The 24,186-nt window shown below is 38.6% G+C and overlaps 2 protein-coding genes across 7 annotated transcripts in view; both read left to right on the forward strand.

Annotated features, from left to right (window-relative positions):
* Window positions 1–7,799, forward strand: part of LOC137640152 (uncharacterized) — a 150,969-nt gene extending 143,170 nt beyond the window's left edge. For all 6 annotated transcript variants that reach the window (XM_068372656.1, XM_068372655.1, XM_068372654.1 and 3 more), the window contains one exon: window positions 384–7,799. In XM_068372656.1, coding sequence (XP_068228757.1) covers window positions 384–600 — 217 coding nt within the window. In that variant the 3' untranslated portion in view covers window positions 601–7,799. The remainder of the gene's footprint in view (window positions 1–383) is intronic.
* An 11,216-nt stretch (window positions 7,800–19,015) lies between these two features.
* The window catches only part of LOC137640154 (protein DENND6A), an 82,240-nt gene continuing 77,069 nt past the window's right edge, over window positions 19,016–24,186 (forward strand). Inside the window, exon 1 of the mRNA XM_068372662.1 lies at window positions 19,016–19,246. Within this exon, the coding sequence (XP_068228763.1) occupies window positions 19,133–19,246 (114 nt within the window). The 5' untranslated portion in view covers window positions 19,016–19,132. The remainder of the gene's footprint in view (window positions 19,247–24,186) is intronic.

Below are 24,186 nucleotides of genomic sequence, written 5' to 3' on the forward strand. Positions count from 1 at the left end.
TATTAACTGTTTTTTATGGGTATTACAGTCAATATAGTAATATAGTCTGGTTTTCATTTTTACTTTAACCATATACAGTAACTTTTAGTTTTTTGTATGTTATATTCATTATTGGAATACATACTGTAGTTTATACTTTTGGAATAGTACATTATGTGGAAATGTTTCTGGCTCTGATTTCTGCATTTTAAGTTAACAATTTTATTGCTAAACTTTTAAGGAAAACCTGTTTGGAATCTATACTATGAAACTATTTAATTAGATTCTGAGTTAATATAGATAATGGATTTATTCATCTCTTGCTTTGAAGTTGGAATGAAAACATGATCAATTTGTTTAATTTTCAGTACGTCTTTTAAAGCACTAAAATTCATCTTCCTCAGGTTTTTGGGCTTCAACACCTTTAGTGCATACCGAAGAGCCAGGTATTCGGCAGTCAAAATCATTGGCCGTCACTTTGGCCAGCGTGAAGCTCCAGCTGTTGTCCCCCAACCAGTGGGGGCCATTGGTGGTTTTGCCAATGTTGCTACAATAAGTTCTGAAGTGTCAGTTGATATGAATGCCACTGGTGTCCCAAAACTTCCTGAATCTTCCATTTAACAGCCAAAAGATATGGGATGGCAGGAGTGCTTAATTGCAAGAATTCCATGTACAGATGTGAGTGTTGTATTGTAGCATTCAGTACCGTAATGCTTTATTTCTTAAAAACTATTTCAGTGTGATAAGTTTTAAAGTGAATCACATGATGCTAGGGTGGTACGTTGGGCAACTCGTAAACGTTTAACTTCCTAAGTGATAATATAACGCTACTATGATTACCAGTAATTGTGTAGTGACCTTAATAGTGTTATACAGTATTGGTAACCAGTTCGTCCATGCTACCAGTTCTTGAGCAGCAAGTTCTTTAACTCTGTCCATATGAACCATGAGTGGAGGACTTCATTTCCAAAGTGTAATGCTTCTTGTAATGCATGACTTGTAGATGCAGTATTTGAACACAAACTCTACAGTATTTTCAAGGAAAACTTTGTGTAGTGAGTGAACGTGCTATCAGAATACTTAAACTCTTATTCATCAGATATGTACTGTAGTTATTAGAAAGGTCTCAATGCAAACTGTGCTATTCATCTGATAAAAAGACAGAAAACTCGCCCTAAAAATAAACTTTACATTATTTCTTCTTTCTCATAATTACAGACAAGGTGTGCTAAGACTTTCATAGAAAATTGATCTAATGTGAAGGGATTTCAACAATACATTTTTAGATTTTTTTTTAATTGAGTTTAACTACACATTTTGAGTTGATTTAGAAATGCAGGACTGATTCTGTACACAGCAAATTTACAGAACCAGTATGGTCTATTACCAAAAGCATTTTATCTAAATGAAGAAAATTGTAGAAAATATATCCAGGTGAACCAATTTGACATGGCCTTCAGCAGGAATGGAAATAAAGTATTTTTTTTTCTGGTTTTACTCGTGTAACTTGCAAATATAATGTTAAGTGCCAAGATAGATGAACAAGAAAAACTTCTCAGGTGGTAGCTATTTTAGACATACTTATAAACAGCTGCCAGTGATTGAGCTTGATTATGCTATTGCAATGACAGAGCATAGTGTAGTTTATTTGGCCTCCAGAAGTACAGTAGTTGTAGTCAACAGCCCTTAATGAAGTAGTTTTGCTATGTTAAGGTATCATAGGCAGTGCAAGATCATCCCTAATAAGTAATTGTGCAAGCAGTTTGTTAAAGACCATTGATATGTAGAGGCCTCTCTTGATTTGTTTGTAGAGTGGGGCAATTCAATACATTCCTATAAAAGTTTGACTGGAGGAAGTGCTGCAATTGTAATGATTGATCCCTGAACCTGTGAGATTATCAAAGCTGTTTATGAAATGCCAGTGAAGGCTTCTGTTTGATATCTTCTCCTGTGTTGGGAAGGCTGCAGTGCTAATTGTTGTTCGTTACACATGCAATAATTACAGCTGACTTACTCTTAGGATTTCAGGAATTCTTGTGAGTGTTAGCTTCAATTTCAGCTGCTGAAGTGTATCATCTCTTTTAGACTAGGCCAGAGGATCATTCTAAGTAAACCAAATGCAGAATATTGATGTATAGATAATAGGCATTTGGTCCTGCAATTAATATGGGTAATAAGCTGGAGCTGTCCATTTCCATTTATATTATGGCCATGGAACTGGAATTTTGGGTTTAGATTGTTTTTGTTCAATAGCATCAGGTACTATCTTTGATGTTATCTTTGTCATGTTTTGTATTTTGAAATATTTCTTGCTTTGTTTTTAAAATTTTATGTTACAGGGTTGCCATTTCCAATTTTTAAAACATGCTTTAGGAGCTTCCAAAATGCACTAAATCCTATTTTAGGAGCACTGTAAAAGGCGCTAGGATATTTTGAAATGCCAAAGTAAATTATAGACTTAGATTTCTAGTTTTCAACTAAGATTCTGATAAAAATGTTCGTAAACAGATTAAGGAATAAAATAAAGGAAAGTCTAGCTTTTATTAAATCATATTTGTTCTGGTTTATCAATTTCAGCAGACTAAACTCTGGAATATCAGTCTTATTCTCTCATTTTTACCATAAATTTAGAAATATCATCATACTGTATATATATATATAATATATAGACAACAAGCCCAGTGGAACTAACCTTATCCTCTTTAAAAGTTCAAACTTTTTGTAAATACATTTTTGGAACAGGTTGACATGAGTCTTGTTCTATAGTTTATATATGACTGGTCTATTTGAATGTTGTTACTGATATTAAAATATTTTATATTTCTTATTCATTACTTTTCATACACAGTTTATTTGCTATTTCCTTAATTCCTTTCCTCACTGGGCTGCTTTACATGTTAGAGCACTTGGGCTTGTAGTATTCTGCATTTCTAACCAGGGTTGCACCAGGGTTAGTGATGATAATAATACAGTAATATATTTTGTGCTGTTTACATAGACAAAATTATTGAGAGAAAAGAGAGCCATTGATTAAAGGAAATCAAAATCATTAAAAACAAAAATGCTTACGTGATAGATGCACACAGTACATGCAGATAATACATAACTTTGATTTTTGCCTGAAGAGATAATTCTAATTAAATAATGAAAATATTTCTAAAATAATTATGTCTGCTTTTGTTACTTTTAGGTTGCATATTGTTTGATAAAATCCATTTTGAGTTGGATTAAAAGCTTTGTTAATCCTACACTGAAATCATCTCTTGCCTTTCTCTTCCCACCGAGTTAAGCTCTCGACTTTCTCGTACTTCCGCCATCTGTTCAGGATTAATACCCTCATTAATAGAACCAATCTTTTGACTTAAAACTTTACAGTATAGTTTGAAAAAAAAACACAGAAAAAGTGGTCTCCAATGATATCACAATGATAAAGCAGAAATTGCTAAAATACAGTAAGGCAAAAGGATTGAAAGGCAACCAGTTTATCATATCTATTATCTGCTGGAAAAGTTACATATTTCACACTACAGTATATTTGTCCTAGACTTCAAACAGTGCTGCTGCATCAGATAGGGAAAAAAACGTGTTAGACTGTCCAGAAATGTGCAGATGTAGCACGAAATGTGCTGAAATGGCAACTTTTTGTAACATCCATAACCCTGGAAGGAACTAATTATGCCACTGCAATTCCATGGTATGATGTACTCAATGCAATCTTTAAATTTGATGAAGAATATTATTACTCTTCGTAGTAATTTTAAGATCAATTTATGCACTGTATTACGGTATGTATGGAATTCATATTTATCTCCATCTTTGCCATTATATTTGTTAGCTGTAATTATTTGATTGGTTTTAACGAATACAGCTGATGTGTGCCCCTCCTTTTGCTGTTAAAAGAAGATTAAGATTTATCAGGGTAATATTGATGGAATTGTAAGATTTTGTAATATCACAGTCATTAATCTATAGTCATAGTAGGCTTCATACTGACACTCATAATTTGTTATGATGTTGAGGCTCATTAATATGATAATATTTTTAATTTCTGTGATATTAGATACACCCAAATTCCTAATCGTTTTTATGATATAAGAGGTTACAAATGTTGTTGAAATTTGATACCAATTTACTCAACCCCTTTATATTAATGGAAAAGTTAAATCTCACTGCCGTCCAAAATTGATGAGAACTTTTATTCAAGCATTAATAAAAGGATTTAAATTTGTATAAAATTTTGCCCGATTATAGATTTTAACTCCAATAAAAGCAGCTGTGTGAGTTAATGTTCTGCTTCACAGATTTTGATAATATGAGAACAGGGTGGATATTGTTCTATTGTACATCTGATGTTATTACTGTACCCAAATTACCATAATTGCTTGACCGACTTAAGAACTATTTGTTTGATCCGTGATCTTCTATATAATATTGCTATTTACAGTTAGCACTGATTTGCAGTAAATTCTGAATGGGCTGTTGACTGAAAGTTTCTGCTTTCTAAGAAGGAAATTTGAAAGCTTCGTGTTTCTGATTAAATTGTTTCTGTATGTTTTAATCATTTAACATTCTGTTATGTTAGCTGCCATTTTTTCTGACTCTGTGATAGTAGCTTAAATGACATATAATAAGTTCGAGAAGATGGTAGCTTTTTTTTTTTTAAACAAGCATTTTTCTCATATTTAGAATTGATTATGTTCACTTTCTGCACCTGCACCTCATCCATAGAAAAATAGTGTTTTATTTCATGGTATCGATCACAAAATTTATTTTACCTTTTGGAGTCATAAGATAAATACATGCATTGACAACAGATTGCTTTAATTTCCCATAGCTGGTTGCATTACTAGTCACTCTTGATTCACCATATTTGAGGGGTCGCATCTCCCAGTTATTGTAAGCATGTCTAAAGGTAGTTATTTTAGGGGGATATGTGAATAAAAACTTCTTTCTCCCCATTCGTATTTCCTCTTGTTAATATTTTCAGCATAGTATAGGCCAGTAGCAGAATAGATAAGAATTTCCTTTCGTCCTACATTAGGAAGTGATGGACTTCATAATACCTAATCATAATTGTATACATATTGTACATCATTTCTGTTGTGTACCACTTATTGAACCTGCTGTAGATGTACCCCATTTATTGAAAATTTTATGTACTGTACATGAAAGTAAAATGATTCCTTTTAATTCTATTCAGAATTACTGATACTCTCATATATTATAAGAGGATTTAAAAGTAACAATGGTTAGTGGAAGAATTGATTTATGTTAAGCGTAAGACATTTTCTGTAGATAACTCGTTACTTGGAGATTTGTGACAGGTGTATTGAATTGTCTGGTGCAGTGATTTCCTATTCTAGTTCAAAAATATCTTTTTATTCTTTATCTATTTTTACATTTACACTATCCTATCAAATTTTTGGCAGGCTTATATCTTTTTCTGGAAAAGGTAGGTTGGCATTCTTATGTTCTTTCAAAATTTTTTACCTTTTCCATTCCATACTAAGATTCTTTAATCTTTGTAGCAATGCAGTGCATATATCCAGTACTCTTTTCAGTATGTTGATTTTAGAAGATTTTTTTAGGGTCCTAGATTTTAGTCTTGGACCTTATTGGAGAGTACATAGAATTGCTTTCACTTTTCTTCAATTTAAGAGGATTGTGTTGAATGAAATGACTCACCAGTCATTTTGACCCTTTTATTTTTCTCAATTTTCATTATTCTAAATGGATTACAGTTATTTCTTGGTGCACCATAATTTCTTGATAGCCTGGCAATATGCTCGTGCATTCTGTCTCACTCTATAGTAAAAATCTTTCTCATCAAAAGGTTTTCGTTCGTTTATTTGAAATTAGGTAAAACATCACCATTGTTTTTTAAAACGAGTACATCTTTTGATTGTGTCTTTTTTCTTGAAATTTCAATTATCAGTTTTTTTTCATGATACCCATTTAAAAACTAAAAATATAATCAGAATAACCAAGAAAGAAAGAAAGTTGGTTAAACTCTATTTTCTAATTTTTCAATGACAGTACAGGTATTCATTTTTTCAAGTTATTAGTCATGTATCATTAGAGATTTTTTCAATTTCCATTAAAGAATTGATTATGAAGTCAACCGCATGAGAAATTTCTACTCCATGGTCAGTTTAATTATGTACACTATATCAATACAGTACTGGAAATTTTTGTTCATTAATACGCTACAGTATTTGATTTTTAACCTATTTTATTGAATCAGATTTACAACCGAGATAATTGATTAAATACTATATTAAAAACAAATTTTAGTTCATTGCAGGTACAGTGTGTCATTTTTATATCAACTATTTTGTACATACCTTACAGTTAGTGTGGTTTGGGATTTCTCGTCTATAGTAATAGGTCCTTCTTCATATATTCCTCAGTGATAGATAGTCATATATTTTAGAGTTAGGCAAGGTAAAAATGATCGATATAAGAATTTCTTATCATTTCATGTAATGTGGCCAACAACTGTAATTAGGAAAATTATCAGAAATGTCCCTCAGTCTTTTATTCTTTAAAGACATCATCTAATTGACCTACTCTGCTCTGGTAAAAATATTTCCTGCATACTGCAGTAAATGATGGAAGCACAACAACCTCCCTCTCATATGATGGTGGCGGAATTTTATCGGTTTTAGTAATGTTATGAGTGAAAGTATCAAAATTTATGTGATGTGTTTCTTATTGTAATTTACTGCTAGTATTTAATGATTCTTTGATTGAGTCCTTGCTAGTTTCAAATTACTGTAGTGTACCTGAAAGTTGAATGTTTCATGTGACAAGGATTCTCTCTCTCTCTCTCTCTCTCTCTCTCTCTCTCTCTCTCTCTCTCTCTCTCTCTCTCTCTCTCTCTCTCTCTCCTCCCCCCCTCTAATAGTTGTATGCTTAAATTTTAAAAATACTGTATACTGAAATTTCATTATCATTTGCATCATGATAAGCTGTTCTGATACCACATTGGTTTTGGCTTTTACTTAATTCCAATACATATTTCATTGCTGTGATACAATATCCAAGGAAACTGTCCAGTTCTGATGTGGGTTCTTTTGACAAGCACTTAAAAGAAACTATGTGTATTTAATTTTCATTGAAAATCCTAGTTTAGTGCTTTGTTAATTTTTCATGAGTTTAAATGTAAGAGGTTCTTGCCTCAATGATTTCTACCATGCTGTCACTTGGTAGACTTCTTATCAGAGATTGTGAATTAGTGATGGGATGCATTTTGTTTGATATAGCTTATTACTATAGTGATAAGAATCAAACCTTTGGATTGGTTTTTACCTTTAGCATCCTACTATTGCACTGCATTGCAACTAGAATGAGTTTCTTTCACTTTATTGCACTGGTGATGTATTTTTCATGGTAGTACTTTAATTATCATTTTGAGTTATTTGTAAGTACAGTACTGATTTGTTCAAATGTTATATGTACTTATGATAAGTAATAGTACACTCGGTTGGAAAACCGATTATATCTGCCGAGTTCTTTGTGAGTGTGGGTCTCATGAAGGGCACTGTCCGTAGGAAGAAATATACAAGGTGGGTTGTAAGAAACCTGTTTGAGATAGGACTCACACAGAGGTATGAAGGCTTTATTTTGTGATTATACATTACCATTTTATTATTCCACTAGAAGTATGTATACTAATGTATCCATGCATATGTATACTTACTTGTATAACTAAATGGCTATATTATACAGTATCATATTCACATACATATTTATTCTGCATTATGGCTGAATTACAAAATATGAATGGTGATTCTATGAAATAAAGTTACAATACATCACACGACTTTCATTTACAAAATATTAGAAAAGTGTTCCTTCCTTTTTTTTTTCAGAAAAAAGCATACATGTTCAATTTCCTTTTCATATAAAGCACTCAAAACTATAAGTAAGGTCATCCATCTTAGCTATAGTAATTGTTCCTACGCATATACGGAACTTGTATGCTTTGAAATAATTAAATGTTTTCAGCAGAGCTAAAACAGCTTTGTTCCAACACGGAGTACTTACCTCGAACTACTTTCTTAGGAGTATCTGTGATCTCCTCCCAACCGACCAGAGTTTTGTGTAGTTTACCCTATAGTCCCGTTTTCTATGAGGGGCAACCTCAGGTGGAGTGATACACACCCTGAGGCTAACCCCGGGTCAGAGAGCATGCTTGCTCAGGTCTCGATCTCCAGTAAGTTCTCTGGTCACGTCGCGATAACATCTCGACGCTCTCTCCTTACCCAGTACGACCCTTTGTGTCCCCGACCCCCTTTGTGTCTCACGCGGTCCCCACGTGGACTCATTGTGTTCATTCTATACCCTTTCCTACCCTTCTCCTCTGTGTTCGTCGTGTAGGGGCAGCTTATGTTCTCCTACAGCCACGTGTCCGGAGTGCGAGCCCTGGAACGAGGTGCAGTGGGTGCGCTTAGGCACCAAGAAGAAGAAGGCGTCCAAGAGGTCACATAGGAAGCCTCTCCTCTCCTCGCCGCTTACTTCTCCCGATGCCTCGTCGGATAGAGCTTCTCAGCCACCTTCCCCTACCCAGAGTAGAGGACTAGGTAAGTCAGTTGTGGGGAAGAGGCCCATTGCTCTTCCCCAGGAGTCTGAGTGGGTGCGGTATAGCAACAAAAAGAAATAGGCGACGAAGAGGTCGCCTAAGAAGCCGAGCGTCCCTTCCTCCCTTGCTTCGCTGGGCGTCTCGTCTGACCAAGCTTCCCTACCACCCTCCCCTACCCAGAGTAGGGGATGAGGTAAGTCCGTTGCGGGGAAGAGGCCCGCGGCCCTTCCCCAAGAGTCTGATCTTCAGGATAGTGGGGTTGTGGAGTCGTTCCAGGCGAGTGAGGGGCCTGAGGGAGGAGTGGGAGTGTGTACGGGAGACAGAGTCCTGGTGTAAGCAGGCCACGTCTCCTCTGATGACCCCATGTGGGGGAAAAATGTCCCTAATTCTTCTCCAGCCTCTTTGGTGTGTTTTTCAGGCACTTCTGCAGCCGAGGAGCTTTCCCCGCCGTCGGACCCCATTATGTGGGTTGTCCTCAAGAGCAGTGAGTGGGTGATGGTTCACCGCGACAGGCTGCTGGAGCTCGCTGCGGCGCTGGGCCCTTCAAGTTGGCGTCCGAGGACGAGCTCCCCGGATAGATACTCCTCCGGCAGCAGCGGCACCCGACGGAGGGACTCATCATGGCAGGTTCCAGTCGACAGGCGTAAGACCGCGAAGGTTCCGGCTCCATCCGCCCATCGGAGAGAGTCGCCCCTTCGGTCTGGCAGCCGAGTCCTGACCTCCAAAGGCCACCTAGCTCGTCACAAGCGCAGCCCTCGGCTTTCCTCGACGGGCAAGCCCGCAGATACGAGAACCTCCGGAAGAGATGTTGGACCCAGGATGGAGGCCCCCGTCCTGACGGCTATGCCCGTCCTTCGACAGGAACCCCCGCGAGGGCGTCGGTCCAGGACTCCTCCACGGGCGAGGTCCTCCGTCGGATTACCTCCGTCTCATGTGTCAGCGCGCCCGTCTGAGGATCTCCCAGAAGGAGGCACAGAAGAAGTCGTCTCCCTAGGGAGGAATGGGTGCGTGTCGCCATCCCACGCAGACTCCTCCTGGGAACTTCAGCAGTTCTGGGTACCTCTGGCTGGCTCCCAAGGGCTCGTTCTCCCGCTTCGAAGTATGCCCCCTACAGCAGGCTCTTCCTGGTGGAGAAGGCGACAGGGGTCTGGAGACCGGTCATAGACCTTTCAGCCCTCAACAAATTCGTGTGCAACACCGACTTCAAGATGGACACTCCGAAGTCGGTCCTAGCGGCCTTGAAGGAGGAGGACTTCATGAGGTCCATAGGCCTCAAAGACGTCTACTTCCAGGTCCCTGTCCATCCCTCCAGCAGGAAGTTCCTAAGGGTAAAATGGAGTACCCAAACGTTGCAGTTCAAAACCCTATGCTTCGGACTGTCGACCGCCCTCAGGGCTTCACGAGGGTCTTCGCAACAGTTTTAGACTGGGCGCACGAACAGGGCGTCCGCCAGATTCGGTACCTAGATGACTGGTTGTGGCTTTCAGCCTCAGAGGAAGTACTGAGGGAGCAAGGCGCGAAGCTCCTGCAGTTCTGCAACGTCTTGAGTATCATCATCAACCTGGAGAAGTCCCAGCTGATACCCTCCACCAGGATGACCTACCTAGGGTTGGTCCTAGACTCCTGGATGGCGAGGGCCTTCCCCTCCGCGGAGTGACTGAATAACCTGAAACAGATACTCTGGCCCTTCCTGTCGGGCCAGCCCAGGAGAGCCAGGGACTTTCAAAGACTGATAGGACTCCCCGCACAAGATAGTCCTGGTGTCCCCGGAGACGAAGGAAGTCCTGGAGTGGTGGCATGTCAGAACGAACACCCTCAAGGGAATGCCCTTCGCAACCGACCCTCTGGAGATGCTCCTGTTCACGGACACAACCAAGGAGGGCGGAGGTGCCCATCTTCTCGACAAAACGGCAAAAGGTAAATGGGAAGTCGAGGAGACGAACCTGCACATAAACGTGCTGGAGATGAGGACCGTACAAAGGGCGTGCCTAGAGTTCGTCCATCTACCTCGGGGAAGCACCGTGGCTCCGGTGTGCGGCAACGCCACGGTGGTGGCCTACGTGAAACGTCCTGGCCGACTGCCTCAGCAGGATGGGTCAAGTCGTAGGGCCCGAGTGGTCCCTACACCCAGAAGTGGTCAAAACCCTCTTCCTGAAGTTGGGCTTGCCGGTGATAGACCTCCTCGCCATGAGACTAAACGCACAGCTCCCCGTGTTTTTTTTTCCTGTGCCAGATCCAGCAGCAGCGTTTAAGGACGCCTTCCAACAACCTTGGGGCAACCTCGACGTTAACGACTTCCCATCCTTCGGGATGCTCAGACAGATCCTCACAGGGTGAGACGGACGGCCAACCTGTGGGTGACTTTGGTAGCGCCCTGGTGGCCAGAGAGAGAGTGGTTCGTGGATCTAAAGGAACTGGCACGCCTTCCACCTAGGCCACTTCCAGACAGACCAGACCTTCTCCGGCAGCCTCACTTCCAGAAGGTTCCACGAAAACCCTTGGTCCCTCCGCCTTCACGCGTGGAGGTTATCGAGCGTCTCCTGAGAAAGGAAGGATTTCTGTCGAGGACGGCATCAAGGATGTCAGGGTACCTGAGGCATTCGTCAGTCGAGGTGTACCAGGCGTAGTGGGCTACCTTTTCTAAGGGGTGCTCCTCGAAGAATATCAGGCCGTTAGGGGCCTCCATTCATGAGATAGCAGACTTCCTGGTCTGTCTCAGGGACGAAGTGGGCATGTCCATCCCAAATCCTCCTTCTGAAGGACCTAGACCTAGGTGCCTCCAGATATATCTCGACGCTCATCAAGAGCTTCGAGCAGTCGTGTTCCCCTAAGCCGCTAGAGTGCCCCAGGGGGATGTGGCTAGGGTACTGAAGATGCTTTCGGAACCTCCCTTCGAGCCTCTAAAAGACATTCTAGACAAGGAGCTCACCCTCAAGGCAGTCTTTCGTTTAGCTCTGGCATCAGCAAAGAGTAGGTGAGATTCATGGCCTGTCGTACGAGATCTCACACTCGAAGGGCTGGCGAGAAGCTACCTTCAGATTCTTACCCTCCTTCGTAGCCAAGACTCAGAATCCAGCTGCTTGTGACCCCAAAGTTGAAGGGTTTTCAGTGCCAGCTATCCCTCGCTTGGACAACCCGAGGGACTTGCTGCTGTGCCCTGTCAGGGCAGTATGACAGTATTTAGAGAGGACAGCTAGACGTCGTCCCGAGATCAAGAGTCTGTTCATTTTCCTCGGGACTGTGAAGAAGCCAGTCTCCAAGAACACTATCTCCTTCTGGCTAAGGCAAGTGATCGTCAGGCCCTACAGTAGTGCAGGGGTCCCCCTTCCAGGAAAACCCAGACCCCACGACATTAGGGGTCTAAATACTTCATTGAGAAAAACATGGCAGTGGGCCAAATCCTGAGGGCAGGTACTTGGTCTAGCCAGTTGACCTTTACGGCTCACTACTTGAAGGACTACTCGAGAAAGTCCCTGGACGGGTTCTCGCTTGGCCCCGTCATTTCCGACCTCCAAACGGTTTAAAGGTGTAGCCCCAGTGGTAACTGCGGGTAGTAAGTCCAAGAGACACAGGTTCCTTCCTGAGCCCCCTTGTTCTTCCTTCCCCTATTCCCTTACCGGAAATGACTCGGGTAGCCCCCTGAAACTGCCATGGGATACACTATCATTGGAAGGACATGTCTCCTAGGATTCTTGCAGAGGTGAGTTACTTAGACACTAAGATGGTTTTTTGCATAGTTTTCCCTATTTTCTCGTGTTTTCCTTGAGGTCAGCAGAACCTAGTCTCCTACCTAGGTTCCTCTTATATACTCGTCACGGTCTCTAGGTCCTGAAGGACACTCCCACCTCCTAAGGTACAGTACAAGTCTCCTAAGAAAGTAGTTCGAGGTAAGTACTCCGTGTTGGAACAAATCACAAATTTTAAGTCATTTCTATTTTTCCTAACAGTATTTACCTTGAACTACTTTCGGGTAATGGCCCGCCCATCCTACCCCGAGTGCCTTGCTGGACTTCATAGATACCTAAGCTATCAAGAAATTACTGGAGATCGAGACCTGAGCAAGCATGCTCTCTGACCCGGGGTTAGCCTCAGGGCGTGTATCACTCCACCTGAGGATGCCCCTCATAGAAAATGGGACGAGGGTAAACTACACAAAACTCTGGTCGGTTGGGAGGAGATCCCAGATACTCCTAAGAAAGTAGTTCGAGGTAAGTACAGTACTGTTAGGAAAAATACAAATTACTTAAAATTTGTGATGTTTAATTCGTTAACGAGGTAGTTAACGACAGGGAGTGAGCAGGGGCAAGTAGCCCTCCCGGCCTGCCAGTGTTGGACCCTAACCAATGGCTGTGATTTCTTTTGTAGAAAGGGAATGTTGTCTTTTACTGTTTGTGATAATGTACGAGAAGCAAGCAATTCTTAATTGGTGTACACTGCAACCGGTTTATGGCAAAACTGGTTGTAAATCGATACTCATTGTGTCTTTCAACATCCATGGTATCACCTGGACACCCACACCTTTCCTTCTTTCAGCCTGATCCACTCAGTGATCAACCGAGTTTTGATTACGATAGGACTCGGGATGACCCTGGTGGCTCCAGATGTCTATAGGCAGGATAGTATCCCACGTAATCTGTTAACACTTTTAGTCGAATTCCTGAGAAAAATACCCCATGGTCAACAGTTCTCTGTCAGCAGCATCTTCTGAGGTACTGTACCACCAATCCGTAAATTCATTGGAACTTCACGCTTGGAGGCAGTTCAGCATCCAATCCGACCAAAAGGCTCTTTGCGAGGCACTGCCCAGGAGACGTCTGGATACCTGCAATGGTCCTCTGCAGTTGTCTACCTGGAAAAAAGGTCTATCATCTGCGATTGATGTAGAAGGGTTAATTCTTTAGTTGGAGCATCTGTAGTCCATATTGCAGATTTCCTCATCTTCCTTTGCAAAGAGAAGGGCCTCTCAGTCATGACTGCCAAAGGCTATCACTCATCCTTGAGTATGGTCTTTTGACAGAAGGGTGTAGATCTCTCCTCCTCATATGAGTTGTCTGTGCTCATGAGGAACTTCAAGTAGTCTTGCCCACTCCGGGACCTCAGGCCCCCAGAGTGGCACATGATCCTTGTTCTCCAGGCTATTATGTGTACCCCGTTTGAGCTTGTAAAAAGGTCATCAGAAGGTTGTAGATCAGTTCCACGGTCTCTTACTTAATCGCCAAAGTATATGGGTGGAAGGAGGTCTTCTTTAGTTTTGTGCCAGAGTTCGTGGCCAAAACCCAGAACCCGTTGGTGCATGACTTCAGGTTCGAGACCTTCTCCATCCCCACTCTATGTGAAGTATCAGAGGGCAATCAAGAGGAGATGCTTTTGTCTCCCTTGAGGTCTCTGTGGTCCTTTCTGAAGAGGACCCAACATCTCAGACCTAAAGGTAAGTGACTCTTCCTTAGCACTCGCAGAACCAAGAAAGAGATGTCGAGGGGTATTGGCCTCACCCTAACCTTTATTATTATTATTATTACTTGCTAAGCTACAACCCTAGCTGGAAAAGCAGGATGCTATAAGCCAAGGGGCTCCAACAGGGAAGATAGCCCAGTGAGGAAAGGAAATAAGAGAAGTAATTAGCAATTAGAATAAAATATATTAAGAACAGTAACAACATTAAAATAAACATTTCCTATATAAACTATAAAAACTTTAACAAAACAAGAGGAAGAGAAATTAGATAGAACAGTGTGCCCGAGTGTACCCTCAAGCAAGAGTACTCTAACCCAAGACAGTGGAAGACCATGGTACAGATATTATGGCACTGACCAAAATAAGAGAACAATGGTTTGATTTTGGAGTGTCCTTCTAGAAGAGCTGCTTACTATAGCTAAAGAGTCTCCTTTTACCCTTACCAAGAGGAAAGTAGCTACTGAACAATTACAGTGCAGTAGTTAACCCCTTCTGTGAAGAAGAATTGCTTGGTAATCTCAGTGTTGTTAGATGTATGAGGACAGGGGAGAATCTGTAAAGAATAGGCCAGACTATTCGGTGTATGTGTAGGCAAAGGTAAAGTTAACCGTAACCATAGAGAAGGACCCAACGTAGTACTGTCTAGCCAGTCAAAGAACTCCATAACTCTCCAGCGGTAGTATCTCAACGGGTGGCTGGTGCCCTGGCCAACCTACTACAGTACCTGGAAGCCAGGTGTCAAAGGCTTTAGTGTGGATACACCAAACTAGCTTCAAAGGCTTTTACCTACAGGAGTACTATATACCCACAAGTCCTTCAACGCATTTATACTTGACCCTATGTAGGTTGCACAAGTGATTGTTTAGGTCAAGTAGTTGTGTAGCCAGTCTAGCTCCCACATGAGACTAGAATCATCTTGTCTATTGTAACGTGTAGATTTAAGTCTGGAATGAAAGGTAGAAAGTCTGGCTCTTTTTCATTTGTTCTTTTCCCTCTCTTGGGGAGGAAGCATTACCCCCATCCTCCTTAGGCGAGGGGAAGGATAGTGGAATATATAAAAAGCCACAAATCATCATATGCCAAGTACGTATATTGTTCTGAACTGCTATCCCCTTCGTAGAAGAGATTCCTCCTTTGACCATGTACCAATCTTCTTGTACAAGCCAGGCCCTATCAGCCAATTCATCCATGATAGATATGGGGCTTGCCGGCATCATCTTTACTTCCATATGGGACCAGGCAGACTGACATTTCCAGGGAAGAAAAAAACCAACTAGTTCGGTTCTAGGGGAACTTACGACCCAATGATCAGCGAGTCTCCCTATTTTATAGGACGAAAGGTTTGTATATGCGTAGGGAAAAGTAACAGTTTTTAGAAGTAATTTGTATTTTAACTAGCTATACAAACCTGAGTTCTTTTAAGATAAACTTTCCACCACAACCACCCATCTCAGTCCTGAGCTGAAGATAAAAAGACAAGGGTTGCTAAGGCTACTTGCCCGCATTTACAGACTGTCATTAACTACCTCGTTAACGAATTCAATGACTGTTCCAGCTCTGCTGAAGAGATTTCCCTATTTTAAAGGACTCGGGTTTGTATAGCTAACAAAGCTACAAATTTGTCTTAAAATTTCTTATATTTTAATCGGACTTTCAAGATGCCATATAAATATTTCAGTGCAAAGCTGAAGAAATCATAACATCGGTTGTAATTTTATGAAGAGTACTTGAAACAATGGAAGAATTGTGAAATTTCATTACATTATATTTTCTTCCATACTTGCATATGTCTTGTACATATACAGTATAGCACATTAAATGAAGATATTGTTCTCTATTCTAATAGGTGTATGCAATACAAGGCAAGGCTCCTAACCTATGAGATTAACCTTATCCTTGTTGTTCAACCTCTGTTAACTGTACATCATAGAACAACAATGGGATTTTCCTCTAGTTTTTCCTTATTACTGAATGTCCTCTGTGGTCCCAGAGCTAGGATGTATGACCCAAATTCCTTGAAACCATCTAACCTAGTTAAATATTGTCAAAGCTTCAGTTACCTTTGCATCCTTATAAAGGTCAGAAAAATTAACAAAGATAGTTTCGGAAGGAGAAAGAGAGAGAGGGGATAATTAATTTGTGACAGGTAATGTATAGTGGATAGAAGCATCTAGACAAAAATCAATTTTAATGCAGACAAAATCATATAGAAATGATATACAGTACACTGGATGAAGACCTAAACCTAGTGGGACTTCAAGCAGCTGTGTATAAAGGCTGTAGAGGAATACACTTAACTGTATTGTAGGCCTACTTGTTATCTGTGTAAAGTAGAAATCAAAGTAGAAAAAGATTCACAACTTGTCACTTGACTGCAGCAGAAGTATCATAGAATTTTAGGATAGTGTGATTGCTAATATAGTATTTATTTAAGGATTTTTGCAACGTTCCTTCGACAACTGCTTGCACTTGCTTTACTTTACCTCTGTTCCTGCTACAAGTCCAATCCACCTTTGTTCTACAGGAGAGCCAAAATGAACACAAATAACCTACTAATGCAGAGAAAAAAAAAAGCTTTGGTAATGATATGGGTCTACTTGTCTCATAACATAAATATCTTTGATAATACGTACACTTCTTTCCATGGAACATCAAATAAATCTGAAATTTTCCTGCAAGCCAACCCACTAATGATATAAAGCAAGATTCGGATTCTTGCAATGTTGTTATTCTGAAGCAGCTGGCTTCTCTCTTTTATAAAATACTGTTTATTACACCATTTCATATAAAAGGTAAAGGTTGGTTGGCTAGCTCTTCCATAGGGAGGAGATAAGTTTAAGGTATACAGTATCACCAAAACTCTTTAAAGGTGCCAGTAGATCATGCAGTAAATAAACATAACCTGACCAAGCCTTTGGAGGCACTTCTTTTAAAGGAATGTACTGTATAGCCTACAAAGATTAGTAAACAGGCAGCATCAATATCAATAGCCTACAAATTTGGTCCTAACCTCTTATGCTACTGCAGCAAAGAAATATAATTCCAATGAAGTAATAAAAATGGAATGTTTTGAAGAAATTCAATCATTATATAAGACAAAGTATAAGTATTGGTATAAAACGATCTGAATTGGTTGTTTTAAAAGGGAATGAATCTATATTCATTCATAAATGAAGAAGGAAACTGGAGTCGAAGATATAATAAGGAATTTGGTACCTTAGAGGAAATGTTTGTAATTAAATAAGATTAGGGTGTTTCATCGAGTCTTAATTGTATGGTAAAAGTTGATTATTTTTATATTCTTAGAACCGGTGATGAAATCCTTTGATAAAACATTAGAACTCAACACAGTAAAAGCAATGTACGAGAATTTCTTCTCGCGACTACGAAGGCTAACGTGTGAAAGCAGCGTTGCCAACTTATAGCGAAATTTCTATTGACATAAATCTTAATGCTATGTTTTGACCAGACGATACGTTTTGACAGAATAATGTTGACGTTTGCCATTTTTTGGCATATTCTCAATATATATATATATATATATATATATATATATATATATATATATATATATATATATATATATATATATATATATATATATATTCTTATTATCAATGGAAGTAGTTCAACAAACTAGTCAACTCGGGTTTCTTAGGGCAAATTTTACCAACCTGTCACGACTGAGAGAGAGAGAGAGAGAGAGAGAGAGAGAGAGAGAGAGAGAGAGAGAGAGAGAGAGAGAGAGAGAGAGAGAGATAATCATAAAATTAGTGAAATTGCTGTAACCATGAGAGAACAATTAAAAAATATTGATGTACCTTTATAGATAAATACATTACCTTATAAACATAGTTTCATTTCTAATCCTGTCATAAATAGTTTCCTTTATTCAGACCCATTTAATACATGGAGATGTGTCTTTCAAACGAGAGTATCATATTTTCCTTCATACTCTTCTTCAGTATCATCCTTGATCTTATAGAAAGTATTAATTTCTCCCACCTTTTTTCTTTCTTTTTTTGTCTATATGACTGACCCAATTCTTTGATTGACACAGTTTATAGTTCTATAGAATAACTTGTTCGTCATTATAACAGTTTTCTTTTAACTAGAAAGTCTTTAGTTTCTTCTAAAATGCATCTTACTTTTTTTTTTATCTTTTCAGTCAGTCCTTTGGGGCAATCGATTAATAGCATGTGTGTCGTTTATCCAAAGCCTTGTTTTCAAAGATTAAATTAATCTATATTTGTTCATGCCCCTACGCTTATTTATGTTTCGACTAGTATACTCTGTTTGGAACCCTGTTACACACAACAGCGATGTTTATCGCAATGTACGTCACATAGCACATTTAATAATCAAGTCTTGTAATAACAAGTAATCTACAGCAAATGAATCCAATAAGGATATATCAATGCTTGCTTTAGCTGCTTTGCTGACTGAACCCCACAGCTTCTTGATTACATATATTAGTATACTACTATAGAGTCATTAGAAACTGTTGCAGCATTGTTTAGCTTATAGTTAGGTATTATTACAGGAACTGCCCAGCGGCAAGAGCCCGTGTCTTACATAAGGTAAGGCAATCTACACACACACATACAGGACCATCTCTATCGTGCTTCATATCCCTTATAAAGTTACTTTATTATAAATACCATCTACTTTATGGGTCACAACACTCTGCTTTCATTATATTTAATGTTTGATTGGTCATATTTGGTTTGCCATAAATTAGAGCTCCGATTTTTTTAGATTAAATAATATAATAAGAGAGAGAGAGAGAGAGAGAGAGAGAGAGAGAGAGAGAGAGAGAGAGAGAGAGAGAGAGAGAGAGAGAGAGACTTTACTAGAATAATAATAATAATAATAATAATAATAATAATAATGATAATAATAAAAACTAGCTAAACTTGGCTACAAGTATCGTTTTCTGTTGGCTACATTTGCGAGTATCGGCTAGAGAATCGCTTGTCATCCCTGACAGCAGCAACAGAAGCCATCACCCACCAGTAGTGTTTTGTTTACAGTGAAGTCTCCAGGTGCGAACCTAATTGAGAAGTCTTCATTCCGTTTTAGAAAGTGACTACAGTATTTTAATATCGTGACAAAATGCCTCCAAATGACGACAAGGACGTGCCAATGATACCCTGGGACAATTTCAGCAACTGGGTACATGCGATATGTGTTGTTACCTTCGATTTGGAGCTTGGCCAAGCCATGGAGGTAGGCTAATGAAGATTAATTTTTATCATAAAACTATTACGCTGTCTGATTTATCTTTATTGATTTCTTGAATATATTTAAAGGAATAGCTGTGTTTATCTAGGCATTGGAAAACTTTTAATGATGGGTGTAGATACCAGTAGAGGCTTATGCTTTTTCCTAGCCTATCCCAAACCTAATTCTATGCTGATAATATTTGGAAATGAAAATCACAGGCATGTTTGACTTCGTTATAGTGATTGTGGTTGTGTATTATAGCCAGTTTGAGGTCTTGTCTGTTAGTGTCCATCAAATTAATCTTGACCTATCAGATTTTGACCTTTAGGTAGTTAATGCCCTACCATAGGTAGACAGAACCATTTTTTTCTTCTTTTTGAGAATTAAAAGATGCTGAAGATATTGTATTGTGTATTTTTTCTTCGGCCCAGCCTAGGGTCAAACTACTTGTGAGTTTTCCAGAGGTTCAGAGAAAACTGACAATCTACCCTAGTATTGTTAGGCAAATTTTGAAAAATCCCAATATAGGTTTTAGATTTAGTATATTGGCTTCCCAAACAAAAGTATGTATAAGATTACAATATTTCAATGAATTCAGGGAGGAACTCATATTTAAAGGTAACTGAACTGCATGTCGAATTTAAATAAACATTAAAGGAAGCTGTGGGTGATTGTAATTCGTTGGGACAGGATAACCAACGAATACGATAGGTAACGAGGATAGGTAAGGAGGTAAGGATACAGCACCTAGATTAGGTTAGGCGGGGAACTTCAGGATAGGGAATGTTTTTATGTCGTGTTTACCTTGTAAAATGTGGTTTTACATTCCATTCCAACGAACTACAAAGGCTCCAGATGCTGTTTCTGGTCTAGCTATTAAAAATGCTTGTTTTAGTGAATAGCAAATGGTCCTGACACATCATTTGTGAGATGAAAATAGAAATGAAATAGTAAGAACTCTGCTCGAAGTACTGTTTCATGGATTTTGATAAGCAATGATATAAAAAGCTGAGGAAAACCATAAAAACTACTAGTACCTGTTAAGGTTTATTGAAAATCACTTAGCCAAACCTCAGTGCCCTTCAGTTGAGGAGCACCCTAGAGGAAAAGCAAGGTGATATGCTTAGGGGAAATACATTGCACTTGTTTCAAAGGTAGGAAATACATGTATCACAACAATCACTTAAGAAATAGGTTATTCATGCACAACAATAGTAACATTACCATAATATTTCCTATTTACATCAATGAAGCTTATGGGATGTATCCTAACCTTAAACTAACCCAGCGTGACTGGTCTTTACCTGCCTTGGGGTGGGCTTGCTGTCTTGGATCTCCAACCTAGATTGACCTAGTATGCTGTAAATTAAATGGAATTATTGGAATGCGTCCAAGCCAACACTATGCTACAGTGAAAAATCCTTGTAAAAACTTAACTTATGGTACAACTTCCCCAACTTTGCCACACAACACAGCACCATATGTAATGGAACAAACATATTTTTAGGACTAAATATTAATTAAAGCATTACATACCGTATAACTTGTTAGCTTGACTATCAGGAGAATACTTGGTAGAAGATCAAAACACTTACGTCTCGGTGATGAATCAATTTAAGATTCCAATATGTGTCGCATACAAATCACGTTGACACTTTGTGCAGGAAATAGGTAGATGGTCGATGATAATGTTCTTTGCGGCATCATTGCTTTGCTCGCTATCTAACTGTCAAAACTGAAATTGCAATCGTCTAATATGGCAGATTAACTTAATGAATTTTAAAAATTTCCCTAATTGTGTAATGTACTTGAAATGATAACTGAGTATTTTATTGGTTATAATTTTAATAAAATTGCCCAAAAATTAATGAAGCCAATATTAAATTCCTACACAAGGTCGGTTGGGTTAAGGGAGGCACAGGAGGAACAAAACATAATAATCAATACATGCACAAACTGTAGCTGCAACTGCATGACCCCACAGATTTAAACTTTAGTGCTTATAAGCAAACAGTAACCTTTCATGAGATAAGAATTTTATCATAAATTTATGAGATAATTATTAGAAATTTACAAATTTTCAATTATATATTATTTCATTATTTACAGCCTTTGCAATAATGCTCAGCCAAATATTCTTCAACAATGATATCCTTAAGCCGATCATCGCTGTAGTATTGCCCTCTAGTTGAACAATTTAGGTTAGGGTAGGCTATTTTGTTGTATCCTTGAAATCATAATCAGGATTCAAGTCCTTAACTCAGGGTAAATATGTGCTTCTATGGAAAACAATGCTTTGAATATTTTGCAAAAGATACAGCTCAATTATTTACATATGTAATTCCTTATAGGGTTACTTTTTATTCAAGTTACTTCTTAATAAAATAGTATAAGCACATGACTGATATTTATATGAACTGATGTTATTTATATACGTAGCAATTAATCATAGTGTGAGATGTCGGTGCTTAAGATTATTTAAACCTTTGCAAAACATGGAAATATCAATTTCCATTTGGTGTAGGCCACTGCACTGTTTGTTTTTTGCATTTTATCAGTAAAATCCAAAAACTTTGTAAGAAGGAATGTTTTCATCATTTTATGAGAAGGCCAGTAATTCGTACCATGCTCTTTTATTTTACCCAACTTCGTAATAGTAGTGCCTCATAGATAATATTTCCTTTTAGGTTGCCATCCTCTTAGTCAACACTGAGGTACAGCATTAGAAATCCATTTTGCTGGATTGAGGAAGATGGCCAGATACCATTATTTCAATACAGTATAAGCAAATGTCTATAAAATGTTTTAACTAGTATTTGTTCAGGTTAGTGGTGTTAAGTATTTGGTAGAGGGCTTTATTCTGTTTTACCATAATACAAAAACCTGTAAGAATGGAATGCAATTAAATTGTTCAGTTCATAAGTTGCCTTCTCTTTATTGATTTACTTTATATGGTGCTTTGGCAAGTGAAGAAGTTAAAACCGTATTTATACATTAGTGCTTCTAAATCTCGTTTGACCCATCTCTGTTGTATTGGGTCCAGTGTAACCATATTAAAGCTCTACTCTAAATTAAAGTACTGGCTGTGTTTGTAGCCTATTGTGATTTTCATAGTGCTCTACAGTCTTATGAGAATTACTAGACTGTTAATTATTTGTAGGAGAAATGAGCTTTTTTCAGAAAGTATATTTAGATAAATTTTAAAAGCATTCAGGCAAAAGTAAGTTTCACAATTTAGAAAATGTAGTCAGTTTTGACATTTCAACAAATATATGGTCAAGATATTTTATTTTCTATATTTTATTTTCTCTATGGGGAAGGCTGTTGACAAAGTTCGAGTGAATGTCCTATCAAATCGGTCGTACAACCTAATTTCTAATTCGTTTCATATGACTTCTTTTTCAGTTGTTTTTGTTCTAAATAGTGCTGTAGGTTTATAAAGGGGCGTCGATAGAGGCTTTATATCTTTCAGTGTTCTATAGGGCGTAACAAAGTTAATTAAACAATAGGTCATGGTTGACTTCAGTGAGATATTAGATCACAAGCTGCATTATTATGATATGAATTATGAAATTTCCCGACGAATGGAGATCTTTAGCATTATATATTCAAGCTAATTGATGCTCAATGCTTTTGATGCTATTGTACAAGTTTTGATAGTAAATATTTTCTGTTTTATCTTCCTCCTCCTCATTAGCTTTGGGACACATCTAAAATAACAAAGGTAATGATGTAGGGCTGTTTATTATATTAAAAAAGAGTATATTATATTCAGGACCCTGTTTTCATTGTTGATACATTGACTCGCTTAGGCGTGGAAGTCTTCGTCTTCCTTCGATCTTTTACCTTTGAAGTTGCATCAGTGGTGCGATAAATACCATTCACGTTATATTCAAATGCTTATTGTATGTCACACGGCCTGCTCATTGGTTCACTTTGATTGCAAGGAAATTTCCTCGTTCAGTTGTGAGGTCATATTTTAAAACTGGTACTTTTAACCTGGGCAATGGGGGAATGGTTGATTGTTTGCGTTCTGTGCTTCTGTTTGTCGTCTATCTTTGAGTTATTGGAGGAATGACCACTGAGAAGTCAGACGTTATTGGAAGTGTAGAGCTCTTGAATATGTACATTTGCGTGTCTACATAAGGGGTGCATGTGTTATTTAAAGACTTTTTTTGAGAGGGAGTTTGTTATACCGATCTTCCCAAAGCCTCGAGATCAGTTGAAGGTCATATAAGAATTATCTTTGGTGTTAGTTTGAGCTTTGAAGTCTTATGGCCTCTAATCTAGTTAAGGAGCGACCTGTTATTTTTTTTTAGCTTTACCGTATCGGACAGCTTATGAATAAACAAACGAATATATACTAGTGGTCTAGGCCCCATATACTCGGGGCTACCTTGAATAATGATGTTTAGAAATGGAGATGTGAGGAATACGAAGGAGTAATGGGGACTAAGGTTGAAAACAAGGTCTATATGGTTGTAAACAACCCGTTCCAGTTGTCTCTAATGATATACCTCGACCGTGCGCTAATCAGGGTCTTTCAAAGTCAGGCTTTACCTTTGTGATGTTTGTATTTGTGAGTTTAGAACATATGGCGTTTCCGAAGTTGGTATTTACTTACTTTGGGAGTTATTCGCTGAAAAAAGAATTCAGCTCTAGACACAGCAAACAGTAAATAAGATCTTTTATTCAATTTGATAGATATCTTGCATATTTGGCATGGGTATTTTGATTAACGCGCGCTTTCAAAGATATCTGATGGAAGAAATGTAATAAGAGATATTGAGTAATACGATAGAGACCACCTTTTATCTGCATTTTATCCATGAAATTTGTAATCTTCATTTCTGTAGAAAACCTCACGCTTCAGCAAATGCAAGAAAAAATAATGAATGAAACAAAGAGTCAGGACAAATCAACCCTGGTGTTTTTTTATATAA

Source organism: Palaemon carinicauda, chromosome 4 (genome assembly GCF_036898095.1).
Source record: "Palaemon carinicauda isolate YSFRI2023 chromosome 4, ASM3689809v2, whole genome shotgun sequence".
NCBI lineage: Eukaryota > Metazoa > Arthropoda > Malacostraca > Decapoda > Palaemonidae > Palaemon > Palaemon carinicauda.